Here is a 27,311-nt window from a genome sequence, read left to right as displayed (position 1 = left end):
AGTTTTCTTTCACTTTAATTAGGAACCATCTATAGTAGTGAAAGTTGCAGCTCTTTTTCAATCAGTGTGCTGTTCAGAGCGCTCTTAATGATCTTACCTTTGCATGCTTCTTCTTCAAGGCATTCAGCTCTTTCTGCTGTTTCTTTAAATGTTTTATGTAAGCCTACAAAAAAAAAGAAATCAGATCAATTTTTCTGTGGTCACATTTACTGTAAACAGATAAAATGACAGCTACTTAAATAATTAGAATCACATCTTGAAAAGCTTATGTCCATGCTTACCTTCATTTGCTTTAAATCTTCTATCTTCACCTGAGGAATTAGGTCTATACCTAGGAAGGTATTGATACAGTTTATCTAAAACTTCATGCATAGATCTGAATTTCATACTTAGAGTTTTAACAAAAATCTACATGTAAGTTAACAATTAATTACTGTTTTGTACCATAAAAAAGTCAGGTTAATGAGAAAATTATTCATTAAGCTATAGCAAAAATACTGCTAATTTCCTTTTTAAATGCACTGCTCAGCCAACTGCCTTGTGAAAAAAAGGAATTGATCAGAGTATTTTAATCTCTTACAATTCTGTACTGAAGTGTCAAAACACTGCAATATAAAGTTTCTTTTCTGAAAACACAGCAAACAATTTATGTACATTAAAGTTCAGCTTGGCAAATTTCAGAATTTTGTTACATAGCTGGAGATTGCTCCAGCACCTCTGGCTTCACAGGAAATGTTCCAGGACCCAAGGAAATGGCCACAAGTTGTATCAGATGAGGTTTAGACTGGATATAAGAAGGAAATTTTTCTCTCATAGAATGATCAGGCACTGGAATGGCTGCCCAGGGATGTGGTGGAGTCACCATCCCTGGCAGCATTCAAGAAGTGTCTGGATAGGGAGCTAGGAGATATGGTTTAGGGGTTTCCTGTAGGTATGGTAAAGGGAGGATGGTTGGACTGGATGATTTTGTAGGTCCTTTCTAACTTTGTGATTCTATGATTCTATGTTACTTGGGTGAGGTTATGCATGACAACAAAAAGAGCTAAATATACTTATTGTCCTTCATTTAAAACATAAAAATTGTGGAATTGAAATTTGATTCGCATCCTGTATGTTAGTAGAAGTAAACTTTGCATTTAGGTCAGATCTGGGAAAAGGAATGATAGTCAGTTCCAGACTCCTTATAAAGGGCTCTTTGTCTTTTAAGGTGAATTTAACTGAGAAACAAGCAGGACACCAACAGGTGTGCCTTTTTCTAAACAAACTTCCTTAAGCTTTCACTTTAAAATGTAGTTATTTACTTTGTTCAACAGGTCTGATTCCATGACAACCAGGAATCAGTTTCCACCTCCTGCAAATTTCATGCCTAAATAATGCTCAATAGAACTAACATTTGTGCATCATAATGATGATAATTGAAATATGAAAATATCTTGCTGCATAAAAAAATGTGGGCTTTACAGCAAGGAAGAACTTTGAAAACATTCAGGTGCCAGAGATGACCTGTTCTATTGCCAGAAATGCCTCATGAGAGACGGCATCTTATTTCTCAAAAGATTGACCCCTTCACATGTTCGTATTCAGTCACGTCTGCTTATGTTTAAGAACAAGAACAGTGCTCCTTTCCATTCCCATCATTCCCCTTGGGATGAAAGAGAGTGAACCAGACTCTAATTGCTGTGGGCAATTAACTGAAATATTTATTGTGTTTCATTCAGCTGTACAAATTTGTTTTCTCACTTAATCTTCATTACCTGTGATGATCTGTGAGAAACAAATAATCCCACTTGGCTCCAAGAGGTGATTTTGTAAAGTGAACAATGAATAGTGAGAAAAAAAATAAAATACTTATTCATTTCTAAATGAGCACTTTTAATATGGATATTTTTGACAATAAACATGCCATTTCCATAATCAGAGTAAAACCATATACTGAAAACATTTCTAATTGTTGGGAAATCTCTACAGAATCCGATGAATTCTAAATACTTTAATTACTTACATCTGCAACTCTGCCAAGGGATTTGTAGAGAGAAAAAGTAAAGTAGGAAAGTTCCTGCAGAGCATACCAGAAAACAGTCATTCCTACTGGTGTGGCTCCAGTAGGTCTCTGGTAAATTTCTCCCAGAGTCATGCAGGTTCTACTATTGGTATCTGGTATACAGCTACGCAAAGGGGTCACTTAGAAAAATAAATCTTTTTTGGATTTACAGAGCCTTTTGTTACTATATACAATTTTCTTGCAAATAGATGAAAACTGCTATCAGTGGTTGAAGAAGTTACTTTTAAAAGGGTAAACAGAACTGCAAAACTAAAAAGGAGTAACAAGTACTTCTCTGTAACTTTCTGAACTGCGCCATAACTGAAGGATTGGCTCAGGATTTTTGTTTACCTTTCTTAGCATCGGTCCCAGACCCCAAGCCTGCCGTGGTACTCGGTCGAAGCTCAGAGCTACTCTGAGGAGTCACATTTGCTTTGGCGTTATTAGCTTTTCCTTTTCTATCATTTTTTGAAGTGTCATTTGGTACATCAGCTATATCACTCTGGAAGAAACATTCACATCATAGTAAATTAATTGCTATTTTACCTGTAGTACAACACTTTGTGTACAGGAAATTCCTGAACTCATTTACCTTAATACATACTTTGGAAAATGGAAGCGTACTTTCAAATAACACAGTTCTCAGTTATGTATTTGTAACATATTTTAAATACCTACTAAAATATCACTCTTCTCAATTCCTAAAGTTTCTACTTCTAAACGATGTGTTTTGCATCATAATATGAATACAAACGAGCTGTGTTAGTCATTAAGATCCACTTACAGTTTCAATACCCATAGCTCTCATTTGGTCTGCTCTTTTTTCTGTAATAGACAAAAATTTCTTCGGATCTGACAGTGCATCCACAATATCTGTAAGAAAAAAACAGAAAACAAAAAAACCTTCATCTTTTCATCATTTTCAGAAGCATTTAGAAACATACCTTTTACAAGACCCTTACTACTATCGAATGAGCTTTGACTTGCAAAAATAGTTCAGGTTCATACAGTAAATCTGTCAGGACAGAAAGCGCTCATCAAAATAGCATCTGAACATATTAGGAAAATGAATCGATTTTAAACGTGTCAAGGGAGTGGTATTAATCCAGGCAGTTTATTCAGGAAAACGTGTTCTAACTCCATCAGAGCAAAGATACTCTGCATTACTCCTGGTTCGTGACACTAGAATTTGAGACTGGAATGGAATCTCCTGTGTGACACAGCACAAACAACTTTGTCCCTTGGTTATCTGAAGTGGTGCTGACTGCCTATTCAGGCTGCCACCAGGGGAGTTAGTACAAAAGAAAAGCTCTAAGAAATGGATCTCTGTGTTTCCTCCTACTCAGTAATCTTTTTCTACCCTCAGCTTCCCAGAGGACAGTGAGGAACCAAGGTTGTTTTCTCCAGGATTTTAAGCAGAGTGTGAGCTGTAGAGTGTGCTGGCACCATTCCTTCCAACCTTGGTCTCCGGCATCCCATACTGCAGCTTATACTCCATCTCTCATTCCCTATGGGCACATAGAATCCTCCTCGATACACAAGAAGAGATGAGCCATGGTGCTGTACACCCAGGGTCACCCATAACTATACCATTGCCATGAACTCCTCACACATTGTCATGAAAATGCATGAATTCCATTTGGAGATCTTAATCCAGACTGAATATGTGGCACTACTAGACAAGTTTATGTTGCGGAAGCTCATTTCACTTACTCTGCCTAAGGGAGTAAATCAAACACCTTACCTAGGAGCAGTTCCTTTTCTTTTACACAGCAAAATGTAAACAATTATACCCTAGCCACTCTTTATTTTACAGTAAAATCCAACACAATCATGTGCTGTCTCATACTGGGTGGATGAGTCTACAGAGTACAGTGCTGTGATCATTTTGGCTGTCAGCATACCAATCACCTGAACTGCAATAAAATCAGAAACAACGGCACTGACATGAAATCAGAATTAGGATCAGCAAAGAGGGTGAATATGTTATGCCTTCCTTCTCCGCCTCCACCCCCAACTCCTCCACTGGAGCATAAAAAAAGTCTGTAAAGGTAAAATTAAAAATTGCATCGAGTAAGTTTAACCACATAAATTACAGAACGTGTTTTCCATACACAGTGATGGACGTGTAAGCACTGTTCTGAAGGAAGACAAAGACATGGGAATACTTACCTTCATGCTGAATAAACCCTTTCCATGACTAATCTCAAAACCAGAAACTTCACAAATGGCAATGGGAACCCTCCACAGTAAGAAACTATTTTATAAATTAAACTGATTCACTCTTAACAATATCAACACATTTTCAGAGACCACACCAACATCTGTTTTAATGATGTCTCTGAAACTTTTACTTCAGTATGATGGACAAAAGGATCACTGGACTCAGTTTATAAGCTTTCCTTGTTAGAGTAGTAACTTAGGAAAGGAAGCTTAAATGCTGCAGTCTGACTCATCATTCACTAAAAACTATTGTCATTTCATTAACTCGAGCTTTTGTTCTGAGAATCCAGGAGACCATGCATGGAGATTCACTTTCAAGGAATCCTTTATCGAATATGGCAAACCCCTATTTTTAGCTCCTTGTAAGTAGACGACTTTTGCATCCTTATATCCAAGATGGACTCACTAGCATACTACACAATTATTTCTGTAATAGCAGTTCTGACGCTGCTATTTCATCACTTGAATTTTATTTTCATCATTTGAATTTTGTCTATGTTCCATGCCATAATTTCTGCCATTTTCCAAATTAGCTTACAGTGACCTGGGACAGAGAAGCTGGCTCACTGACCATGTTTGCAAAAAAAATACCCAACCCATTAAAAGCTTGCAGAGGAAGCGTCCTATCTTTCTTGATCAAACTGGGGGCTGGACTATGCAAACTTTTCAATCTAAGTTATTCTGTGAACTTCTCTGAAAACACTGAATGTGTTTCTCACTGAAAATAACACAGACCTGGTTTCCATTCCTCCCAAAGTTGTACTTAATAGATAGCATTGCCTTTGGCAGTTACCAAATACACTGCCAACAATAACTGTCATAACCCAAACATATCTTCTGAATCTGTACTTTACATACACAAAATACAGGTAGAATTTATTTTCAGACATTTATTTTCAGAATGGATTGAATAATAGAATGGCTTATGCTGGAAGGGGCATTAAAGATCATCAAGTTCCAACCCCCAGCTGTGGGCAGGGCTGCCACTCACCAGATGAGGTTGCCCAGGGCCCCATCCTATCCAACCTTGAATGTCTCTAGGGATGGGGCACCCACAGCTTCTCTGGGCAGCCTGTGCCAGTGCCTCACCACCTTCTGAATAAATAATTTCTTCCTAACATCTAACCTGAGTCTCCCCTCTCAGTTTAAAACTGTTCCATCTTGTTCTATCACTATCTGACTTTGTAAGAAGTCAGTATCACTCCCACTTATGATAACCCTTCAAGTACTGGAAGGCTGCAATAAGGTTCCCTTAAGTTCTCACCAAGCTAAACAAGCCCAGCTCCCTCAGCCTTTCTTCACAGGAGAGGTGCTCCAGTCCCCTTCCTAACTTAGTAACCATGCCTTTTTAGTCCTTGGCACGTACTTTTCTATGAACACTCTGGACAACCTGAGAATACGATGCGTCAGTTGAAAATGGAACCTGATTACCATGAGCTTCAAGATAAAAATGACTAACATCTTTGGAAGAGTGAGACCTTAGTAAATTGTATTACTAACCACAGGAGCACATCACCAAAGGCTCAGCATTTCTACAAGTGGGATGTGACTCATCACTGTTTTTCACATTGTCATTTGTCCTTTGCTGACGTTTGTCATTTTCCCTGGTGAGGTAAGGTGAGGGAACAGCATTTTGTAAGAGAATTCCAATAAATATAGAAGAAGGAAAATAAAAGGAAGAGTACATTACAGGAGACTCTAAGTAATAGTTACAGAAGTAACTATGCTTGCTCACGTACAGATTTCTATTATAGATGCTTCTCTTTGGAGAATGCTACTTCATTTGCATTAATTTGCACCAGCATTTTATTTTATTTCTTTTGTTTTATTTAGCTCATAAAACAAAGAGAGGTGCACTGCAGATGATGGGCACTTAAAGACATGTCAGGAGAGTATTAATGATTCCACCTGAGTGTCAAAAGTTATTTCCCAGCTGTTCATTGGCTTGTTCGATATCCATGAGAAAAATACATACCTGGGGATGGGACAAGAGAATAACTGAACTCATCTTGTTCATGTTAATATGGAGCCTGTTTTTCCCAACAAGACAGTCAGTTTTCTCATTCTAGCAGTATTTTACCTAAGCATAAAGTTACTTAGGGGTATAAATATTCTTCTACATGCTCTCCTTTACCAGATAAACCATCAAAAACAATGGTGACCAAACAGTCTATCTGTCAGTACTGAACAGTTCACAATTTGCAAATTCTAAATTGGTGTTCAAATTCTCTTTCAAATAAGAGTTTTTCACTTTTGAATTTGTGTAATGCATTAATAATAATAATAATAAATATACATACATATATATATATACATTTTTTCTCCCTATACAACCAGCATGCTCCAACACTTGAGACAAATTAAACTCCACAAAGTTTAAATCCTACTCATAGCAGAAGTGCAGTATCATTCAGAAAAATGCCAATCCCAAATCAGAGGAATGTCCCTAGTTTAGAAAATATTTTAACTGAGCCATTAGCAGTCAAAAACTCAAGTTCTGAAAAGAATTAAAACACTTAATATGTGCTTAAATGAGTCCCTTAGATTCATAGTTCAATTACAGCCTTGAGAATCTCTCACTTAAGCACAAGCTTAAAATTGTTGTCAGACTAAATCCCTGAAGTTAATTACTGCTGTACAAATATGCTGCATAAAGGCATGGTAGTGCTCCAAGTCATGTTGCAGAGCTCCAGCTCACTTATTACCGTCAGGATGTCATATGTGACCTATACAAATAGCTCTGTAAATGCCTAATTTATTTTCCATGGAGTTACTGATACTTTTAAAAGACTGGATAAATACCAGCAAACAGTATTGAGGATACATTATCTAATGTGTTAAACAAGTATTCTCTTGCTCCAGTTTGTAGGTATTCTTAGGGTAGACATCAGGTTTGAAACTGCTTTTGCAAAGAGCAAAATACCAATGTCTTTACCAATGTCTCACCAGTCACATATAAGGTAAGCTTCATCTTGTCACTGAGTCATATTTAACATATTTCATATAATTTAACATAATTCCCATAATTTTTATTTTGCAACTTTAAATGATTTACTTATTGTCGAATATACAAGTGAATTTAAGCTGCTGTGCAGAGCACATTTCCCAGAAGTTCATTCTCAGGGTGAACTTACACATTGGACAGATTAAATTGGTGTAGTGACTATTCTCAGCTGTTTGTTCATATTCAGATGTGGCAATGACCCTGCCAAAGTGATCATGGGAACTGCTTGGATTAAAAACAACTTCCTTAAAAATAATTACAGGACACTAAAATACGTAAAACTGGGAGAGAAAAACGCAGAAAAGTTTTAGATGCTAAATTCTTTCAACAACACTTTTTTTTTTTTTTTTTTTTTTTTTTTTAATTGTATCAATATTCTCAAGAGTATAAAAGTGTCTTTGCTTGGATAAATACGCATCCAGATTCTGCTGCAATTGTCTGTACACACTGGGTGAACAGTGTAGCTAAATGACATTACCCTCACAAACAGAAGTCAGAAAAAAAAGAATATTAACATCTTCCTGAACAAAAATTAAACCAGAGGTAACCCTAGTAATAGCATGTTCTCCATATTATTTTGGAATTTAACAGGAGCATTTCACAACCATTTACCTGAGGTATTTTGTTGGAAACCTTGTTTCTTAGCTAAACAAATGGGGTTGCCAAAGTGTTAAAGCTACTAAATCTTTGAAGTCCTCCAGCACTGGGTTTCTACTCCCAGCTGGTGTACTGAAAGCACAGTGAATTCTACAACACAGGAAATTCTAGAGCACTCAAAATGTACCACACACTGAAGTACAGGCTTATCTTACCTCCAAAACCATCAGGCACATATGTTTTAAGCACAATGTTGCAGAAGACCGTTGGAAGAGAGAGTGGTTTGTTGCCTTCATTTCGAAGTGAAATGTGTCTGTAACCAGCTTGTAGACCATCCAGAGGCAGGATCCTCTGACCGATCAACTTATTATTGTCATCATATACCGCTATTCTCAGGACAGCAAGATCAGGGAGAATAACCTAGAAAGCCATAAAATGAAGACATTTAATGACTAGTACAGTACCACCCTCCTCACCTCTTGTGTTGGAGCAATTTGCTCATTCACTTTGTGTGCCAGAAACAGACTATAATCACTGAAAGATAATGACAGTCCCTGCAAACAGCATACTTTCCAATTACCCTTTCCTAGAAAATATTTTTTTTTCACTCCAAATAACGGGTAATCCCAAAATGTACAATCCTTACAGTTACACTACCTAAATATTTTGTGTACTTATTTTACATTACTGGGAGCTGGCGACATGAATAAGCAAGCAGGTAAATGCTACATGGGAAATGGCAGATCACATGGCAATTGAAAAAGAGCAGGTAACAGAGAATCAGGAGGAATTAAGACAGAAAAATGGAATTTGGGATATATCCAAAAGGGCAATGAAGAATGGAAGGAATGCAAGCCTAAGTTGATATGGATGCATGTTGAGCTATGTGTTCGTAGAGGGGAGAAACAGACAGAAGAGGGCAGGACAGGTTTAAAGACCTGCTGAAATGGTGTGTTGCCAGCAGAACTGAGTACTCAAAACATGAAATATGCATATTGAGCAGAGATGCTGTCAGGTATCTGCATCTGTCAGCCCTTACCTTGACTGACCAAAAGAAGAGCAAAAAACCTCTGCTTTCCCTACAATACAGATGCTGCCTCTGTGTGAGAGCAGTTAGGAGGAGACAGATTAAGCAAGACATGAAGTCTCTGTGCCAGTCTGCCTTGATTTTATGGTAGGAAAGGCCTTCCCAGTTCTTCTCTACCTGATTCTATTCATTGATGCTTATCAGACAAAGGACCTGGGTAAACTACATCTACTATCTCCCTTAGATCTTCCCCCAGTCACTTTCATTTTAAATCATAGAGGGCTCAAAATAAAGTATGTTTTTGGTCTCTGAATTCAGCTGAGCTACTCACAGAAGTCTTGCTTTACTTGCTCAGGATGAGTAATAACTAGACACACCCAGAATATTACCACCAGCGCTGACCCACACCCCCCCCTTACACAACACAGTTGACAACACTGTACTTGGCTCAGAATGATTGAAGCTTTATTTTAACTAAAAAATAAAAACAACAAAACACAACAGAAGAGCAATCAAACATGTTACCTAAAAGCAACTACGTATGATGAAACATCAGCTTAAGGAGAACACTATAACCCAAAGAATGCAGGTAAGTTCTCACTTCTACAGGCAACAGATTAGTAAATCTTTTCATTCTTGATTGGCTCAGATAGAGATTGCCTAAGCATTACAAATGGGGACTAAGAAGATAATATTTCTCTCTGTGTTAGTTTGTTCTAGGGTATCCCAGAAGATACCCCCACCCTCATGACATTTTGGCACTGCGCATCTCACATCTTCATTTCCTCCAACTGGAAGAGTTGTTCCTGTTGTGTTTATGTGACTCACCATGTCTGGTTATCAGTGCATGTCCTGATTACTATGCTAAGCCTGATATGATAGTGACATGAGATGAAGAAAAATAATCTCTAGGCTGACTTACAGTATGACTTATCCAAGAGAATGTGTTATTTATTGCAAAGTAGAGCATAAATCCAAGCAATATTAGATTAGCATCACCCATTATACTCATGCCATGAGTATAGGTACCCCTCTTTTACAGTGAAACTGAATTCACGCTGTACTTTATGAGCCTTTTGATTTAAGAAATTAGAAACCAGCAGATGCTGGCCATATGGCCAAGAAGCCAAAGGGAGCATGACTGCCTGTCATGTATCTAAGTATTTTCTCTGAGCCTCCTCATACACACAGAAAAGCAGTAGGATTCACATTCATTTCAGAATGCCTACAATAATCTCTTGCATTAACTACATTTCTCTTAAAATCTAGTTGCACTGTTTAGAAGGCAGATGATGTATGTCTTATGCTCAAGTGTAAAGCAGTATCACTACATGGCAAAGTCTGTCACTTTGGAGTAAAAGAACAACAGCTTTACATGACAACAGAACAGGTGTAAGCAAAACAGACATTCTCAAAGACACCACTGCTAACACATACTCTGGATGAACTTTGGGCTGACATTATATATGTATGTTTGTGTTTGTGTTTGTCATATAGACTGAGATAAAAACTGAACACGGGCACTGACAACTGATATCTCTTTTCAAATCCCCCATACCAAGAAAAAAGGGTTGTTTTTCTTTTGTTATTAAAAAAAAAGTTAAAAAAAAAAGAAAGAAAAAAGAAAAAGGTACATAATGCACATGGAGGAGGGAGCTGGCAACACATCTGAGGAACACAGCACCCTTCCAACTTTTCCATGTAATAACATTGACCTTAGCTTTGGATGCAGCATCTCACCTGCCCTCTGGGCTGAAGGAACAGTGCAAGATAGCAACCACTGCCAGGGCAGGGAAGAAGAAATCTCCAAGGAATGATGGTGTCCACCAGCGGGGGCTCATTCTGAGCAGACTGCATACCTTGAACACAGGCATGGCCATGGATGAGGTGGTTACCTCCGAGTGGGAGGAGGAAGCAAAGGGGAGGGAAGAGCCAAACAGAAACAAAAAATCATGTGACAGCTACAGAGGTTATTCATTAGAAAAACAAAACAATGCAAAATTTAAAAAAAAAAAATCTTTTGAAAGCTTATTTCAGCTTTAAATTGTTTACAGTAGTAAACAGGAACCCTACAAACCCTTTTTTATGGGAGCAGTACTTATTCATGTCAGCAGTCAGACTGAAGCCGGGAGGGGCAGATAGAGTGAGCAAGGATGCTTATATGCAAAAGGGCTGTCAGTCATAAACAGTGCTTTCCAAATATCCTACCTTTCGAAATACAAATGATTCTTCATTGTAAACAGGATTCAGACCGTTGTTCATCACCATGCGTGTTCTGAATTCTTTACGTATTGTGTCCGTGGGTAAACCATACATATCCACTTCTACATACGTACCAATCTTTTTATCTGACAAAAACTGACCAGATATTACCTGTAAAGTAAAAACAGAAGAGTAAGGAAAAACAGTACAGAGAATATTAACCAAGCAATGTACTCATCACAGTGTAGATACTGGAAATACTGATCATTTTTAATGTAGTGAAGACAGTCTGAAAAATGTTTTGTATAGACCAGATATACTTATTTAAAAATATGAAAATGGTATAATTAGTGATAAAATTGCATTTACTTGGAAAGCCATTGTGATAAGATCTTAAAATATATCCTGAGCTTTCATTTTAGCTGTACTAAACAAACTTAGAAGAAACTGTAAATGAGAAATGTGACAAACAAAAACAACTGTGCTCATCGTTAAAAGTTATGTCAGTAAGCTCAACTAGAACCTGTTTCACAGGTGCATTCACTTGTATTTACAAAATATGCTGAATGAAACAACCAGGTCGGGTATTACTATTCTGCAACTGCTCTCAAAATATGCTTTAAAATTTTCTGTTTGGAATCTATATTATGTCTTGACAGCAGAGAAGTGAAAGTTTTTGCTCTGCTTCCACATTTGTGCATGTTTTAAGCCAATCACATTTAAAAGAAAACAAACAAACAGTGCAGATGATTCTTCTGTACTGCTATGTACATGAAGATTTGCTGTGACTTTATTTCAAGTCAAGATTAATCACGCTACTGCAGGTGATTACTCCAGGGCACATTTTTACTCCATCAAGATAATCTATTCCTTAAAAATACAGCTGATGTTTTCATTACTAAGCTCAAAAAAAGAAAAACACAATTTCACAGATCTAAGTTCATTTGAGACATCCTTTTCTTTTTGTGGTCTAATATTCCAGGGAACAACTCTGTTCCTCTGTTTTGTGAACAAAACTATTTCTATATTTTACTTGACAATTCTTGAATGAATTGTTGATGTTATTATATAATTCTTAGAGGTTAAGGGAATAAACACTGCATTTTAGACTAGATTTAGTCACCCAAGAAGAATAAGCAACAAGATAAGTTATCTAAGAACTATGGTGATTCCTAGCACTACTTTTTCACCTCCAGATCCGACTTCCTCCTTGGAGAGATTCTACTTCCTATAACAATTTTTTCCTTATTTTTTTCCCATTTTTATTCTTCTGGAGGTATAAATGAACTTAATTATCTAAAGTGCAAAGTGAACTGTTGCTCCAAGAGATTCTCAGATCTCCATGCCATATGTAGAGAGAGACAAGGGAAAGCCAAACTTTAGTTAAACTGCACACAGTGTAAGTGAACAAAGAGCGCCAAATGCCAAGTCACAAAACAGGAATTACCAAACATAACATCTAACCATATTTTAAAAGTACAACAGAATTTTCATTGATTTTGCTACTCATAGATGATTCTAAAGTAATGACCTCCATCACATGAATCATCCTTACTTCCTTATTTTGAAAATATCTGTCCATATACGCCCATATTTCTTTCTCTGTGGTGACAGTGAAGTCCACACAGTTTCACAGTATTCACAAAAATGAACTCCACTCACATATTCATTTGTGAAGGCTGATGTAAATCAAAAAGATTATGGGGGTGTTTAACATTTGGTGATAATGTGTAGTAACAAACAAATTATATCATGTTCAAATGAGACCATGTAAGCACAGAAACAAAGAAAACCATCATAAAAAATCCACACAATTGCACCTGTCTTATTTCTATTCATATTTAAATGTGATTTGAGTTTGATATGATGAAAGACATTTTTTGCAGCTGTTTTACCTGTACAGAACATGTTGCAGCAATTACACCATCTACAGGAGTTTCAGAGAAAGGGTCAAATGTTCTATCCGGCCGCCGCATGAAATCTGGTTTAAGTAGATACCTTATTGCATGAAAAAGAAGAAGAAAATTATTCTTTTGTGGAAACTGAACTTGGCATAACTACAGATAAAATGGATGTTCTAACTTTAAACAATGAACTTTCCTGCAGCACTGTAAATACAGACTGCCAATGTATCTGCCAGTATGAGGAAGTAAAAGCAGAAATATTATGGTTATCTAGTACACGTATAAATGTTAATCTTAATTTTGAATCAAGAGATTAAATCAACTGTGTATTTCAAAAGCAAAATAAATGTAATATAATAAAAGACATTTTAAAATAATTTAGTAATATGACTTAAAAATATAGTGAGCTATATAATAAAAAATAGAAGCTCTCATTTACTTTAATTCTTTAATACTTTCAATAAATACAGGCAGCTTACTCAAGTGTATTTTTAAATGAAGCAGTTACACAGAGTCGAGAATCATACAATAAATTTCAGCTTCAAACTAATTTTTTCATCTCAGTTATAAAACCTTGGGGAAAACAGCTGATGTTATACTGACAGATTGTTCATTATAGTAGCATGAAAGGTACTACCGTAATAACACTTACAATACATCCCTGAGGACTATGCACTGGATCAACACATCAATGAAGCTGATGTGTGCACTGATGTATCAAAACCCAAGGATTCGGCCATCAGAATAAAACAGCAGCTGATGCACAGAATTGCTGTGCTACATATAACAGGGATTTCTTAGCACAGAAGTACTAGAAGATCATTTTTTTTATCAACACTCCAATCTCTCTAAGAAATTATCTGTACTTTACATATAAAGGCCTACAGAAAATTCAGGAATAATTTTAAAATGCTGGGAAAAATAAATAAATAAATAAATAAATAAACACACACACACATATATATATAAAGACTTTCAATGTATTTTCTCCCATTTTTTCCAAATTTGGTTTATATTTACAAAAGTGATATTCCTCACTAATCTCACATTAAAAATATGTGGGGTTTCATGGTATTTTACTAAGTTCAAGTAGACTATGGGCAGAAGGGAACTATCAGAAACATGCGAAGCCTCAGCTCCAGGCCTGCTGAAATAAAAAATGCTAAAAGGACTTTCTCATTTCACTAGTATGAAAACTGTAAATCAGTCATTTTCAATGCCCTGAGCATTTTCTCTGTAGTGAAATAGCACCATAATTACAATGCATATTAAATTACAACTTCTCTATTACTATTACCACTATATAACTGTAATACTAGATGGCTGACATAAGAAACAAGAAATTTAGTTCATAGTGATACCTGTCAGAGAAACTGCCAGAAGTATGCGCCACTCTTACAGAATCACACAGAATCACAGACTGGCTTGGGTTGGAAGGGACCCCAAGGATCATGAACCTCCAACCCCCTGCCACAGGCAGGGCCACCAACCTCCCCATTTAATACCAGACCAGGCTGCCCAGGACCCCATGCAACCTGGCCTGGAACACCTCCAGGGATGGGGCATCCACAACACTCTCCTAGGCTTATGTGTCAAATAAGAAAGGAACACTCTTCCATAAAAAAAAGCTTTTCTTCTTTTTTTTTTGTTATTCTGAATGAAATGACCAGAGAGAGATTGCACCTCTGTCAAATCCAACAGTCTCTATCAGAACAGTTTGCATTTGAAAAGGGCATAGATAACCAAAGCACTGTATCGTCCATTCTGCAGGAGAGGAATTTTACTAAGTTCCATGTATTCAGATTTCTTTCAGAATAAGATTCCCATGAGCAAAAGAGTTCTTCCTTCTCCAGGATGAGTTTGCAGACTTCAGTGTGTTTCTGGACTGCCACTTCCCATAATTCCTCAAACTTCCATGCTCCTCTTGCTATCAGTGATAAGCCTATCCTATTAAGGAATAATCTCAACACCTGAGAAAGATCTGTCAACACTAAAAAACATTTGAATAACATGTTTCACACATAAATAATGAGCAAGAACTTAAGAGATGAAACATGTCACTATTTTGAGTGAAATCTGCTTTCTACATAAAGTACATAGACTTAAAAAAACAGCACACAGAAAAAACACCTTTCCTATGTATTGAAAATACCTGTCCGAGTAAATTTGGCTATTTTGCGAACTGTGCAATGTGAATCTCCATTCTGAGTTGAATATTCAAAAAAAAGATTGAGAATAGAAGCTGAATATAGACTTAAGTAACTCTGAATGGTATTAATGATCACCTTCATAATTGACACACAAAGCCTCTTATATCTCTTCTTTAAAAGCTGGGCATAAAAGGAAAGCATATTTATTACAATGCCTCCTGCAGGGGATCATTTTTCCTGCATTCTTTTAATTTCTACTCTTCACCTAGCATTCCATTTTTCTTTTGTAACACATAATTAAGAATGACAAAATTTTATTAAAGCCATAGTAAAGTGTTCTGTTTCACAGTGACAACATTTTAAATCACATCACTCACCCACATGATCCATTATATTCAAATTTTCCTTGATTCAATTGCATCGCTAAATCTGTCAAGAGAGAAAAAAATTACTCTTTCCTCCTGAATAACACAGATCATGAACAATCGTTTTTAGAGAAGGAAATAAGACTGTTTGCCCAGAATAACAAATTTAAATGAAAATTAAAATTAATGTATATAAAATACACACGGACCTAAAAAATAAAGAAGCAATATAAAAATTTTAGATCTCTTCACAATAGTGACATTTTTATCAACTAAACTGAAAACTGGGCTGTCCTTAGAAAACAGTCTCTCCTGAATTCAAGCATGTCCAGTTGGCAGCAAAACTTAAGACTGGGATTAAGATCCTGGGATAGGATTTCAGTAATCTAACTTTTGATATTTACGGAACAAATTTCTTGTCTTGCCGGTGACCTGGTGTCACTTCCAATAACAGTGGAATTAATTCTAAGGCAAACATCCAAAAACAAAACAAAACAAACAAAAACCCAACCCTGGAATTGGGTACTTCTCTACAGCAACCACAGACAGCTACATCTGAAGCAGATGTCTGTATCTTGAAGTCTTAAACAAGGTGAAATGAATACTGCATTCCTTTACTGGTTTCCTAAGGGTTTAATTGAATAAAATACCACCAAAAGAAACCACAGAGATCAAGGCACCGTTGCTTAGCTTCAACTTTTAATACATCTGAGTTTTATTCAATGCTTTTTTATGGCACTTGTGTATAAAGCCAGAAAGGTAAACATATTTAAAAAAAACCCTTCCATCCACCCCCCCACCCCAAACTCTATTAAAAATATATATTCTTTTCTTACAGGTTTAAATTGCTCTGGAATACACTATCTTTGTTTACGGATAACATAGTTCCTCTCTTTCTCACAAATGCTAACTTTGAAAGGGAACAGAATTTCTCCTATACATCCTCTGTTACATAAAATACGAGAGTCTCGCATGCTCATGTTAGACATTAGTTGCTTTACTGTGAAGCCTTAGCTTCTAATTTTTCAACTGTTCTTCACCCTGCCAGAACAGTTGTATCACGTAAGATTAATAGAGGAAAGTTGTTCATTTCCAACTACACAATTAACACTCATTTTGCAATACAAAGGGGCTGAGAACAATGTGCTATGGGCAGAGGCAGAGTGGGAGAAGAGTGAAGCTTGTATATCTGCTCTAGCCTTCAAATCATGTCCAGAGGAGTTGTTTACAGTATTTTCCAATACAGCTCTCTTGCCTCCTCAGCTATAAATCATTCATGGCAGACATGCCAAGTTTTGCAGGACAGAGCTTGTGATCATTAGGAATGTCTGTAATATCAAAGTCACAGTTCAGGGGGAAGAAATGTAAAAAATACAAAACAACAGTACCATCACAGCTAGAGAAGGAAATGGAAAAACTGCTCTGTTCCATATATGTCTGAAGACACTCCTAGATTCATTAAAAAAGGAAACCAAGCAAACGAAACAAAGTTATTCTCACACCTTCACTGAAGAGGAACAATAGATATCCCATTTATGCTGTGGAGAAGTATTTACATTCCTTGGCATGTTCTCCAAGATGGATCTCAGACCCCTTTCTCTGACACTATGTGGTCTAGAAATCCATTTGACACACAGTCACTACTTATTACTGTCTTAATTTTTACACTCCATCATCTTTATATTGGAGACATGCATCAAACAGTGCAAAAACAGCATCTTGTTAAAACATCGATTCCCCTGCAATTTGTATTTTTTATTTAAAAAACTATCATAATTTGAAAAGTTATGCTATTGTAACATTTTTCCATGAAAGGTGGTTTTAATTTTCCTTCAATGCCTGGCTTTTTGTTACTTCTTATCTTACGCTTCCATAATTCCTCCCCACCACATTATTTACCCATATGTCAGTTTCCTCAAAAAATGCCAGAAGCAAATCCATAGCATCTGTTTGAGAGTTACTGCTCGAGCCATTCTTTAGGATTGAGGTTCACTGGTCGTCGCTGCCTACCTGGGGTCTGATAGTTCAGTGAGACCATCTGGCAGCCAGCGTTCCAGAAAATTTGAGGCATGTAATTACTGGAATCCACTCGGCCTCCCTTTGGGTATATCCGACTCATTTGTCGTTTATTGTAACTGTAAAATTTATCAAGGAAAATGAAATAACATCATAGAAATGCGTGCTCACATCCTGCCATCCTCAGTATTTCTCACATCATTTTACAGTTCCTCATCCTATGAGCCAACTTCTTGTTTCACTGTGAACATGGAACACTGTAAATCTAGAAACACTCATTTGTTGTTTATTTGCAGCATTAGTAGAGAAACAATGGGAAAGGCTGAAAGGATACTTCACAAACTCAATGGCATGAGTCTTCAAATACCCTAGTCCAACTGATTCATTGAAAGAGGACATGTTATGATGAATATTACGTTCTAGAAAGAAAAGACAAGAAATTTTAAAACACTTAAGCAATAACATATCAAAATTCAAAAGCATGCACTATACGTAAATAGCGTGATGTAGGCAGTTCTGGTCCATTTCCCCATTATCTGTCACACATAGAATCAAACTACACCAAAGAGAAATTAAGTAACAGGTCTGACTTGTCATTTTCTTTCAGTTTCTTGGAAATGAACAAAACTTAAACTCTTTTTAGGAGAAAGTTGTTATTCAGAGCCTGTGTGACTTTAAATAAAATAACTTGCTAAATGGTCTACTGTGCAACATGAAAGCATCCTCTAATTACTGACCGCTATGATAATCATGCTCACCTTACTTTACAGAAATATGAATTAAAAAAAACAGCTTAGTTGGAAGAGCCTCTAAAATACAATCAATCTCAACAGCTTCTTATTCTCCCAGTAAGTTAGTGACTCCAAGTGGATGACCAACAGAATAGCATGCTAACTTCATATCCAGGGAACAAAATGAGAAACACATAGATGACAGTCAACAAAGTATAAAAACTTTATACTGTTTCTAAATTCAGGAATTATAGATACTGAAAAATCTATCTAAAATAAATACCCAAATACTTCTATTACATTCAACCTTTTATGTTACCTTCTGCTACGTCGAAACCTTGAAATTTTACAGGCTGAGCATAGTTGACCATTGTTGATAAATATGGATGTATGTTGGTTGTGGCACCTACATATTTATAAGATGCCATCCATGCTTGTTCATCTTCAACAGTTACTAAACCCTGAAAACATATTAATAATAATAATCACTATTTCATGCTAATTCTGTTCTGATTTTCAAACGTGATACAAAATAATACATAATCTGCAGAACGTTTTCTTTTTTAAATGCATATTTAAATAATACAAAATGAAGTTTCATGACAGAAGTTAAGAATTATTTGCACCAATCATTCTCATTGTTATAGGACTGATGACAGAAAGATCCTAAGCAGTGAGTAAATACTACATGATGTTAGTAGGGTAATTTTGATGATATTACAGTGGACTGAAAAATGCTAGGAGATAATGATCTTTGTAAAATAAATCCCTGAGAGTCTCAATTTCGTATACATCTTCTGCTAGCAACTATAGTGGTGGTGCACACTCTATGCTGAGTAGAACTTTCTAAACATCATAACAGAAATTGATTAAATTGCTTATCTTTACTGATATAAGTAGATCAGAATATAGAAATTACAGCCTTCATGGGACAGACAAACATTACGAGACCAACAAGACACAGTATCAAGCTTGTTTCACTGGCCACTTATAATGACAAATATTAGAATCCATCACATAAAGACACTCCATGTTTTAATAGAACTACAGAACTTTTCCGCAAGTATCTCACATGATAGAAAACCACAAAGTGAAGCACTTCTCATGTGGATCTACCTTCTGCAGATCTATCTGCCTACCTGTCACAACAACTTCAACCTTTTCCTTTCCCTAAATCAGCTTGAAATATTCTTTTCATTGAGAAGAAGGGGAAAAAAACCCACAAATCTCAGTCAATCTAAGCAATTTCTGCAAGGCTTACATTCATAGCATTTTTCCTACAAACTTATTTGCTTGCTCTCCTATCGGTGAATCAATTAGCAAGAAATGTAGCATTCTGCAGGCTGACAGTGAACTTAAACAAGAAAGTAATAAGTATTTTATGTTCAGAATGAAATCTGTGTTTGCCAGGAAATCCTCCTTCATTATTGTATCATCAAATGGTGACTAAGAGGAAGCAATAAAAAATGCTTTCTTGAGACAGTAAGTGTCAGATATGCAAGAGTATTAAAGTGTGAACAAAGATGCAGTTCCTTGTGTCTACGTTACCGCAACCCATATAGCCAGGAAACAGGAAACTAGAGGAAAAGTGAATCTACTTTCCAGTGTTACGAACATGTAACTGAACCTTTTATATAGTGCTGACATGATTCAAAAAATGAATTATCTGAAAAAAGTTATGCCCTGATATGATGATCAGAATCATGACTGCATGGTATAGCCAGACTACAAGAACAAGTACAGACACATGTGCTTTTATTCACATTTTAGGCTGAATTAAACATACAATGGCCCATGAAATCAAACTGATACAAATCTCAAGGCTGCTCACGAGGACTCAATTCAATTGCATTACTGGAACCCAAATACTGAGGATTCATGGACATGTTCCCTAAATATGCCTAATTATACAAGTCTTTATTAGTAGAATACATACTTTTTTTTTAATGAGGTCAACATTTGGTAATAAAGTTTATAGCAAACTAAGGCCAAATTTCTTCAAAGAAACTAGTTGTTTTCAGTGTTGTCATTTTTGGAAGGCCAATTTAGAAAGAATTAACACTCATCTTGTAATAAAACAGAGTCCTTCAATTTGATCCTGCTAACCATATTCTACTACCTTGATCCAAAAAAATCTAAGTAGTGAATGTTGGTGGCAAAGAAGACAAAAGAGATAACATAAGCCTTATTGTCAGATAGCAGTACCCTACAGTCTACAGCTGTATGATTAAATTAATGGCACACTAACTACATGACAATGTTCTAAGACAATCTACTAGTCATTAATTGTATCTTAGTACCTATAGACACGCAATTTTTTTAAGGTAAATGAATTAAAGATTCTGAACTTAAAAACTATGGATTAGGGAGAGGTAGGCTGGGATCTTTCTTAAAGCCTGTAGAGACAAAAGAAAGCACACATTCTTTTTAGGAGGTTTTGAAAGAAAACAACAGGGAAGAGTCAATCTCTCTGGATTAGTTTTACCTCCCCATCCATCAAGAAAAGAATCAGAAACTACTTAGAACAAAAACAGAGTGAAATGTGGTTAGGATCAGGAGCGATATTAATGAGAGAAGAGGACAGAGAAGAGTGGAAGGAGGTGGGAAGAGTCTAACAGAAGGGATTCTTGGGAGAAGATAAATGCAGAAGCCCCAAAGGAAAGCAGAAGGAGGAAAAAGCAAGTGGAAAACAAAGTGTAGGTCAGGGTAAGGGAAGTGGTTAAAAAAGTAAAGAAGAAAAAAAAAAAAAAAAAGTGGGGATGATGCATCTCAACAACTTTCAAAGAACTGCTGTTTCCCAGTGCCAAGATCAGACACTTCTAGGCAGGCACAAGTCATGCACTCCTGTCTGTCCCCACTTTTTCTGATAGCAATAATACAGCAAAAGAGGAGGAAAGGAAGCAGAGTCACTTTCAGAAATATTCTGTAGGGGTAGTTAAACTGTGCATAAAATTGCTAAACCAGTAAGGATGCATGGCAAGTAATAAGGTGGTTTTTACATATTAAGAAATAAAGCAAACTACATAACATCCTATGTGTCACCTTTTTATTGTTTTCTTGCTCAGAATCTTCAACAGCCTAAGGGGAAAAAAATATATATGCATTACCCAAAGAAAATGCAATAGGAAATACTCACAATAAGGTAAAAAAAACAAAACAAAACAAAACAAAAAAACCTCCAAAAGTTAATTCATTTGGCAAAATGTAAACCCTGAGTCACACAGCAAAGTGGAAAATCTGTCCCATATACTTGCAAAAATTAAAAGTTTATTTCAAATCTGGGTGAACAATCCATAAAATTCAGCAGCCAGCTAGCAGTGGAAATGAGACAGAGGATGCCATACAGTTAAGCCCAAACTAGTTCTTATCAGTAGATCCTGTGGCAGGAAGTTTCAAAGATGGAAAGAATGAGACACTCAGTGAACACAAAGAGATCATTTGGATATGCAGGCTGCTCAGAGTTGAAAACTGAAGACTGCCATAAACTGTTCTTTAAATGTCCACAGATGGAAAAGGCCTATCTCAAGATGTTATCTGCAATGGGACAAGTGAGCCCCTCTGTTGTCTGTCTTCAATCATGAATTATCACTACTGAGAATTTTAGACAGATAATGTAGACTTGGCACTGAGTGTACGGAGAGTAAGGAACATGTCACTATTAAGCAAAGAAGAGGAGAAGTTACCACAGGGTATATACTGAGAATAAGTGAATAGTTTGGAATTTAAAAAATTGCTCAGGTACATTAAAGCACTGTTCAGTGGGAAGAGCCAAAAAAATCCCAAAGAAGCAAAGATGCACGCTTGAAGAAAAACCCAGAGAGCAGATCTGATGTCTCAGTGATACTGCTAAAGAGGGAGGCACTGCTAAGGGACATCAGTACTATGAAAGATTTTCCATACCTCTACTTCTATCTGGAATAAGATCCAAAGGTAAGACAGGCAGGCAGAAAAAGAAAAAAAGAAAAACAAACAAACAAACAAACAAACAAAAAAGGCTTAAATACTTGTGTGGCAGAGGAATATGATCCAATAAGGTACATTAATACTTAATATTTGCTTTGTTTTTCTGTAACAAGACGCATTACTACCTTCAGTGCCACAACAGTTTTGAATTCCAGTGTTCTGTATCTGATTACTGTCCAGTAATATTCTTTTACTAAACTGTACTAAACTAAATATCATTAGAATAAAGGATACTTTTACCCTGTAAGCCATCTGGCTTGCTGGTATAGACACACTGCCATACCACTCCATTGGACAGTGATCTTCCTATTTTGCCTTTATTGCTGCAGAGGGAGAAGTTACCCTAAGAGTTAATGAAGAATAACCCAGGGAAACCCTGAAAATAGAGAACCAGGATGCAGTCTTGCAAGAAAGCATTACCAAGTAAGGAAGCTGGTATTCACTTCATATTAGGTTTCTGAAACCAAGATGCAAAGTAAAATATCAGAGGCAGAAGGAAGAAACTGCTTGTTGCCCTTAGAGTATTTTTGGTCAAATCCTTCACTTCTTTTATACAGTTTTTATACAGTTTTCCTACATACTGATTCTGTTTCCTCAATGAGTATTCTACCTAAACATGCAGTATTTTGATTTACAAATTTTTTTCTTCGCACGAACTTAAATGTTAGGAATCTGGAGAAGATCTTGTGTTGGACTCTTCTGACAACAGGCACTGTGACGTTTCCACAAAACAGAATGTGCTTTACATCCAGGGAAAGCTTTCAAAGTGGTATGAGTAAGAAGTAATCCTACCTTTTTGACACTGATAGCAACAGCTTCTTTTTGACTGTAATCATCCACAGTAAGATCACTCCCAAATTTATATTCTGGATGAGCTTCTTCTTCCTGGTCAGCTGAACAAAAAAGAAAGAAGAGTCAGTGCAAAAAAACACAGCAGCTGTTGCTTTTGTGTGAAAAATGAAACAAATAACAGTTGAATATTCAAGTTTGGTTATGGCAAATTTCCATACAGAAAATCCAATGTAGTAGCAATAAATTACAGCTGACCTGAGATTCTTATGGCTTTGACACAGTTAGTAAGGGAGATTTTATTTCATGTATGGTTGAAGGAATCAACTGATCAATAGATCAAACAGTATTTAAAATAAAAAACAACAACAAAACAATCACCAACAATGTAGGCTTTGGGAAATAGTAAGAAATGAAGGCAGGGTTCTCTAGATAAGCATATAGAAGGTTATTTGCATCCAGACTGCAATCAGCCTGCCAAGCAACAGAATCTCTTCCATGCTCCTACATCACTTGAAGGCATGAAGAGACCTTATAAAAAAAAATAAATCATACATTAATCTTCTTTGCTTTAGCGACAGATACCATATTTGGATCACAAAAAATATCTACCACTGGGACCTCTACTGACAGCAACAGCAGTGGTTTTGTGATAGGAAAATATCATGGGATAGGCTAAAGCTGGGACATTCAGTCTCAGATGGTCATAGGCCAGAACACTGTTACAGACACTTACAGGCAGTGCTTGAACTGCCTCTTTTGAATGTGGACATAGATGACGTGAGTCACATACTAGAAATGTCTTTTTTCTCTGTTGACCATAAGCATATTCCATGTCACAGACTCAAATCTTGATGCTTACACTGAAGGTATCTGAATTTTGCCAAGAAAAATCCTATTCTTAGTTTCACCCTTGTAAGTCAAAATGCAGTAATCTAACCTCACATTGACATGAGCGTTAAACAGTGACAGCATCTGTTTTTAAAGCAAAGGTCACAGATTCCCAGCTCTCCTCCTCATCCCTGGCACATATATTCATAGTGCAAACTGATTTGGTTGCTGCTACAGTATGACTTCTGAACAGTAAGTGGAACTTAAAAATCACCATGAAGTACTAACTGAAGCCATGTTTTACCACAGCCTGCCACAGCTGTGGTACCTGTCTGAGATGAGATGGTGAGGCCAGAAGTCTATATAAATTGTTATGCATTGAGCTCACAGTTATTGCCACTGCCACAACAATGACTGTGTGGGTAATGTTTTTCAATAGGCAATGTTTGAGAGTCCTTTTCTAGGAAATCCTCACCACTTTCTATTTCTTCTTCGTTATCATCCTCTAAGATATTCACAGGAGCAGCAGTTTCACCAGCCTCCATCATCTTTTTCAGAGCGTCAAGCTGTTCTGTTCATAAGGAAATTAAAAATTAATTAGGCATGCTATCAGCAGATCGTAGCAAAATGAAATACATCAATAATATAAACATACAATAATAAATGATTACCTGATCCTGAGAGGTACCTTCATGTAATGAGATTTTTAAGATCAAGTTTTCAGTTAGTAGTAAAATGTTATGGAATATGAGGATCATTAGATTGTTAGCTTTGGAAAGTGGTCAGTAAGAGCTGTATCCAAAGCTCACTGAAGATACAGAAAATATTTCCACAGATTTCAACAGCCTTTGAAGCAAGTGTATCACTTTAAAGAATAAGCAGAGAGCTGCCTCTTTGGTGGTTGATCAATGCAAATGGAGGCAAGGCATTGAATTTTCAGCTGTGTTTCAGTTAGACAAAATGTGCATTTGAACTAGGCAGAATGATACAATCATGGATCACTGAAGTCAGTGGAAGGTCTTCGTGCTTATCTTTCACTGGGGAAAGGATCAGGGTTTGTCACTTCAGTCATACTAGCAACTAAGATAGCAACATTATTATTAATGAAAGAAGATAAACATCAGTACTGGTAATAATAACTACAAGTTCATTTTCTAATTCCATTTCAGTTTTTGCTTATCCTGGAAAAGCACAGCAATGTAAATGTATTGGTGCAGACAGAATTTACAAGATATTCTATCTCTGTTAGATTTCAGCTTGAACAGCAATCTGATAAAGTCCAGCAATATTGCAAGGGGGGTTGGACTGGATGATCTCTGGAGGTCCCTTCCAACCCCTACAATTCTGTGATTCTCTGATCCCAGTCAGCCATAAATAATAAGGGTCAGAAAGTATTGCCAAGACTAGACTAGTAAAAATTCTTAGAAGAAATATTCTGACACTTAAATCCAATATTGAACAGCAATCTGATAAAATCCAACATTTCTAGGTCTATCTATGCCCATGCTAAACACAGTTACTAAGGCCTAGAATCTAGCAAGACAAAGGAAATACAAGGGCAAACAGAATGTCCTTTACATATAATTAATATTTTTAACAGCACTGTACAAGTATTTGACAACTTTGGTAACAAAGTCAATTCAAATCAATCTGGACTTCTGTTTAATTTAGTATTTGACAAGATTACTTACTTTTTTCTACTTCAGGTTTCAACCTTTTATTCTTTATGAGAATCTTTCTTTTGAGGTCATTAGGAGAAGGCAAAGCTTTACCTGGATCAAGCTGTAAAATAATTTACAGAAAAGACTTTAGTAACAACTATTTCACCTCTTTGTAACCCCATTTGGATTGTGACTTTGGACAACCATTTTAAGGGGCAGTGAAAAAGCAGTGCCACCTCAGGCACAACCACAGGAGTCAGTCTGCAGTTACATTGCTTCCTCTGTTACTTCCCTATCCCAAGGGAAAGTTATACTCATCTTCAGCAACCCTACTCTCCTATCCTCTCCTGCCTAGCAGTAGGCATGGATGTGACTTGCAACACTTAATCAGAGAACTTCCTAGTTTTACTCTCTCCTTGTGGGTCATTTGTAATTCAAGTCATAGTTTAGTCCCTTGTAATTTCACCTCCAAATAGCTCACCTTTTTATCGTCCCTTCAGGCTGAAATAATGCAAGTGAGGCTGTTCATACATACATACAGAGTAAAAAAGGGCTGGCACCAGTGAACGAAAAATCTGGTCAGTCCTTACCCAAGTGGCAAGCACTATTTTTGCCAGTAGGACTACAGGGTCACAAACAGCAAGTCTGACATACATAGGAAGTACTAGTTAAGGTATCAGTCCAATCTGAGCAAGGACACATATATTACACATAATACACATAATACTGAAAAAAGTAAAAAAAAAAAATAATCCTCTGGTTTAAGTTTTGTCACGTCACTGCAGCTAAGAAACAGAAATTCAGATAAAAGTAAGATACTTTCCACCTTAGACATGTAAAAGATATCACATGGGAAGTCACTGCTGTAACAGATGACAGATGCATTAAAAAGAGTGTGGCCAGCAGGTCAAGGGAGGCGATCCTCCCCCTCTACTCTGCCCTGGTAAGGCCTCATCTGGAATACTGTGTCCAGTTCTGGACTCCCCAGTACAAAAAAGACAGGGATCTCTTGGAAAGAGTCCAGCAGAGGGACACAGAGATGGTGAAGGGCCTGGAGCATCTCCCCTGTTAAGATAGGCTAAGTGAACTGGGTCTGTTTAGCCTTGAGAAAAGAAGACTGAGAGGGGACCTGATCCAAGTCTATAAATATCTGAGGTGTGGGGGACGAAGTGGTGAGGCCAGACTCTTTTCAGCAGTGTGTGGAGACAGGACAAGGGGAAACAGCCAGAAACTGGAGCATAGGAAGTCCTGCACAAATGTGCGCGAAAACTTCTTTACAGTGAGGCTGACGGAGCACTGGAACAGGCTGCCCAGGGGGTTGTAGAGTCTCCTTCTCTGGAGATATTCAAGACCCGCCTGGACACCTACCTGTGTGACCTGGTGTAGGGAACCTGCTTTGGCAGGGGGGTTGAACTCGATGATCTCTGGAGGTCCCTTCCAACCCCTACGATTCTGTGATTCTGTGATCCCAGTCAGCCATAAATAATAAGGGTCAGAAAGTATTGCCAAGACTAGACTAGTAAAAATTCTTAGAAGAAATATTCTGACACTTAAATCCAACCCCGAGTTACAAAGAACAAAGAAACAAAGCACCACAACTTGAAATTCAATAAAAGAGCTGAGGTGACAAATAACAATGAAGTAAAACATCTCAATCTGAAAAAAAATGTGTGTGTAAACCTCCCCTCCTTTGTAGGAGGGTAATAATACCTATAACTACTAGGTTATCTCAGTTGAGGGAGTTTTGGTATGTTGAAGACCAATCAAAACTGTTTCTGAGAGTGCTTGGGTTGTAATTCCACTAGAT

At 36.8% G+C, this 27,311-nt stretch overlaps 1 protein-coding gene across 11 annotated transcripts in view; it reads right to left on the bottom strand.

Moving 5' to 3' along the window:
- Window positions 1-27,311, bottom strand: part of PLCB4 (phospholipase C beta 4) — a 206,327-nt gene that overhangs the window by 31,207 nt on the left and 147,809 nt on the right. For 9 of the 11 annotated variants that reach the window (XM_072332084.1, XM_072332081.1, XM_072332087.1 and 6 more), the window contains 15 exons: window positions 25,535-25,625; window positions 24,319-24,414; window positions 23,016-23,116; window positions 21,303-21,338; window positions 18,580-18,721; window positions 17,864-17,948; window positions 17,524-17,648; window positions 15,526-15,577; window positions 12,990-13,092; window positions 11,101-11,265; window positions 8,081-8,285; window positions 2,826-2,914; window positions 2,393-2,543; window positions 282-331; window positions 98-163 (listed from right to left, as the gene is read on the bottom strand). In XM_072332084.1, the coding sequence (XP_072188185.1) occupies window positions 98-163; window positions 282-331; window positions 2,393-2,543; window positions 2,826-2,914; window positions 8,081-8,285; window positions 11,101-11,265; window positions 12,990-13,092; window positions 15,526-15,577; window positions 17,524-17,648; window positions 17,864-17,948; window positions 18,580-18,721; window positions 21,303-21,338; window positions 23,016-23,116; window positions 24,319-24,414; window positions 25,535-25,625 (1,557 nt within the window). The remainder of the gene's footprint in view (window positions 1-97; window positions 164-281; window positions 332-2,392; window positions 2,544-2,825; window positions 2,915-8,080; window positions 8,286-11,100; window positions 11,266-12,989; window positions 13,093-15,525; window positions 15,578-17,523; window positions 17,649-17,863; window positions 17,949-18,579; window positions 18,722-21,302; window positions 21,339-23,015; window positions 23,117-24,318; window positions 24,415-25,534; window positions 25,626-27,311) is intronic. The other 2 variants (XM_072332089.1, XM_072332091.1) reach the window with 1 other exon arrangement.

This window comes from Excalfactoria chinensis, chromosome 3 (genome assembly GCF_039878825.1).
Source record: "Excalfactoria chinensis isolate bCotChi1 chromosome 3, bCotChi1.hap2, whole genome shotgun sequence".
Lineage (NCBI taxonomy): Eukaryota > Metazoa > Chordata > Aves > Galliformes > Phasianidae > Excalfactoria > Excalfactoria chinensis.
This window is presented reverse-complemented; position numbering and strand designations above follow the sequence as displayed.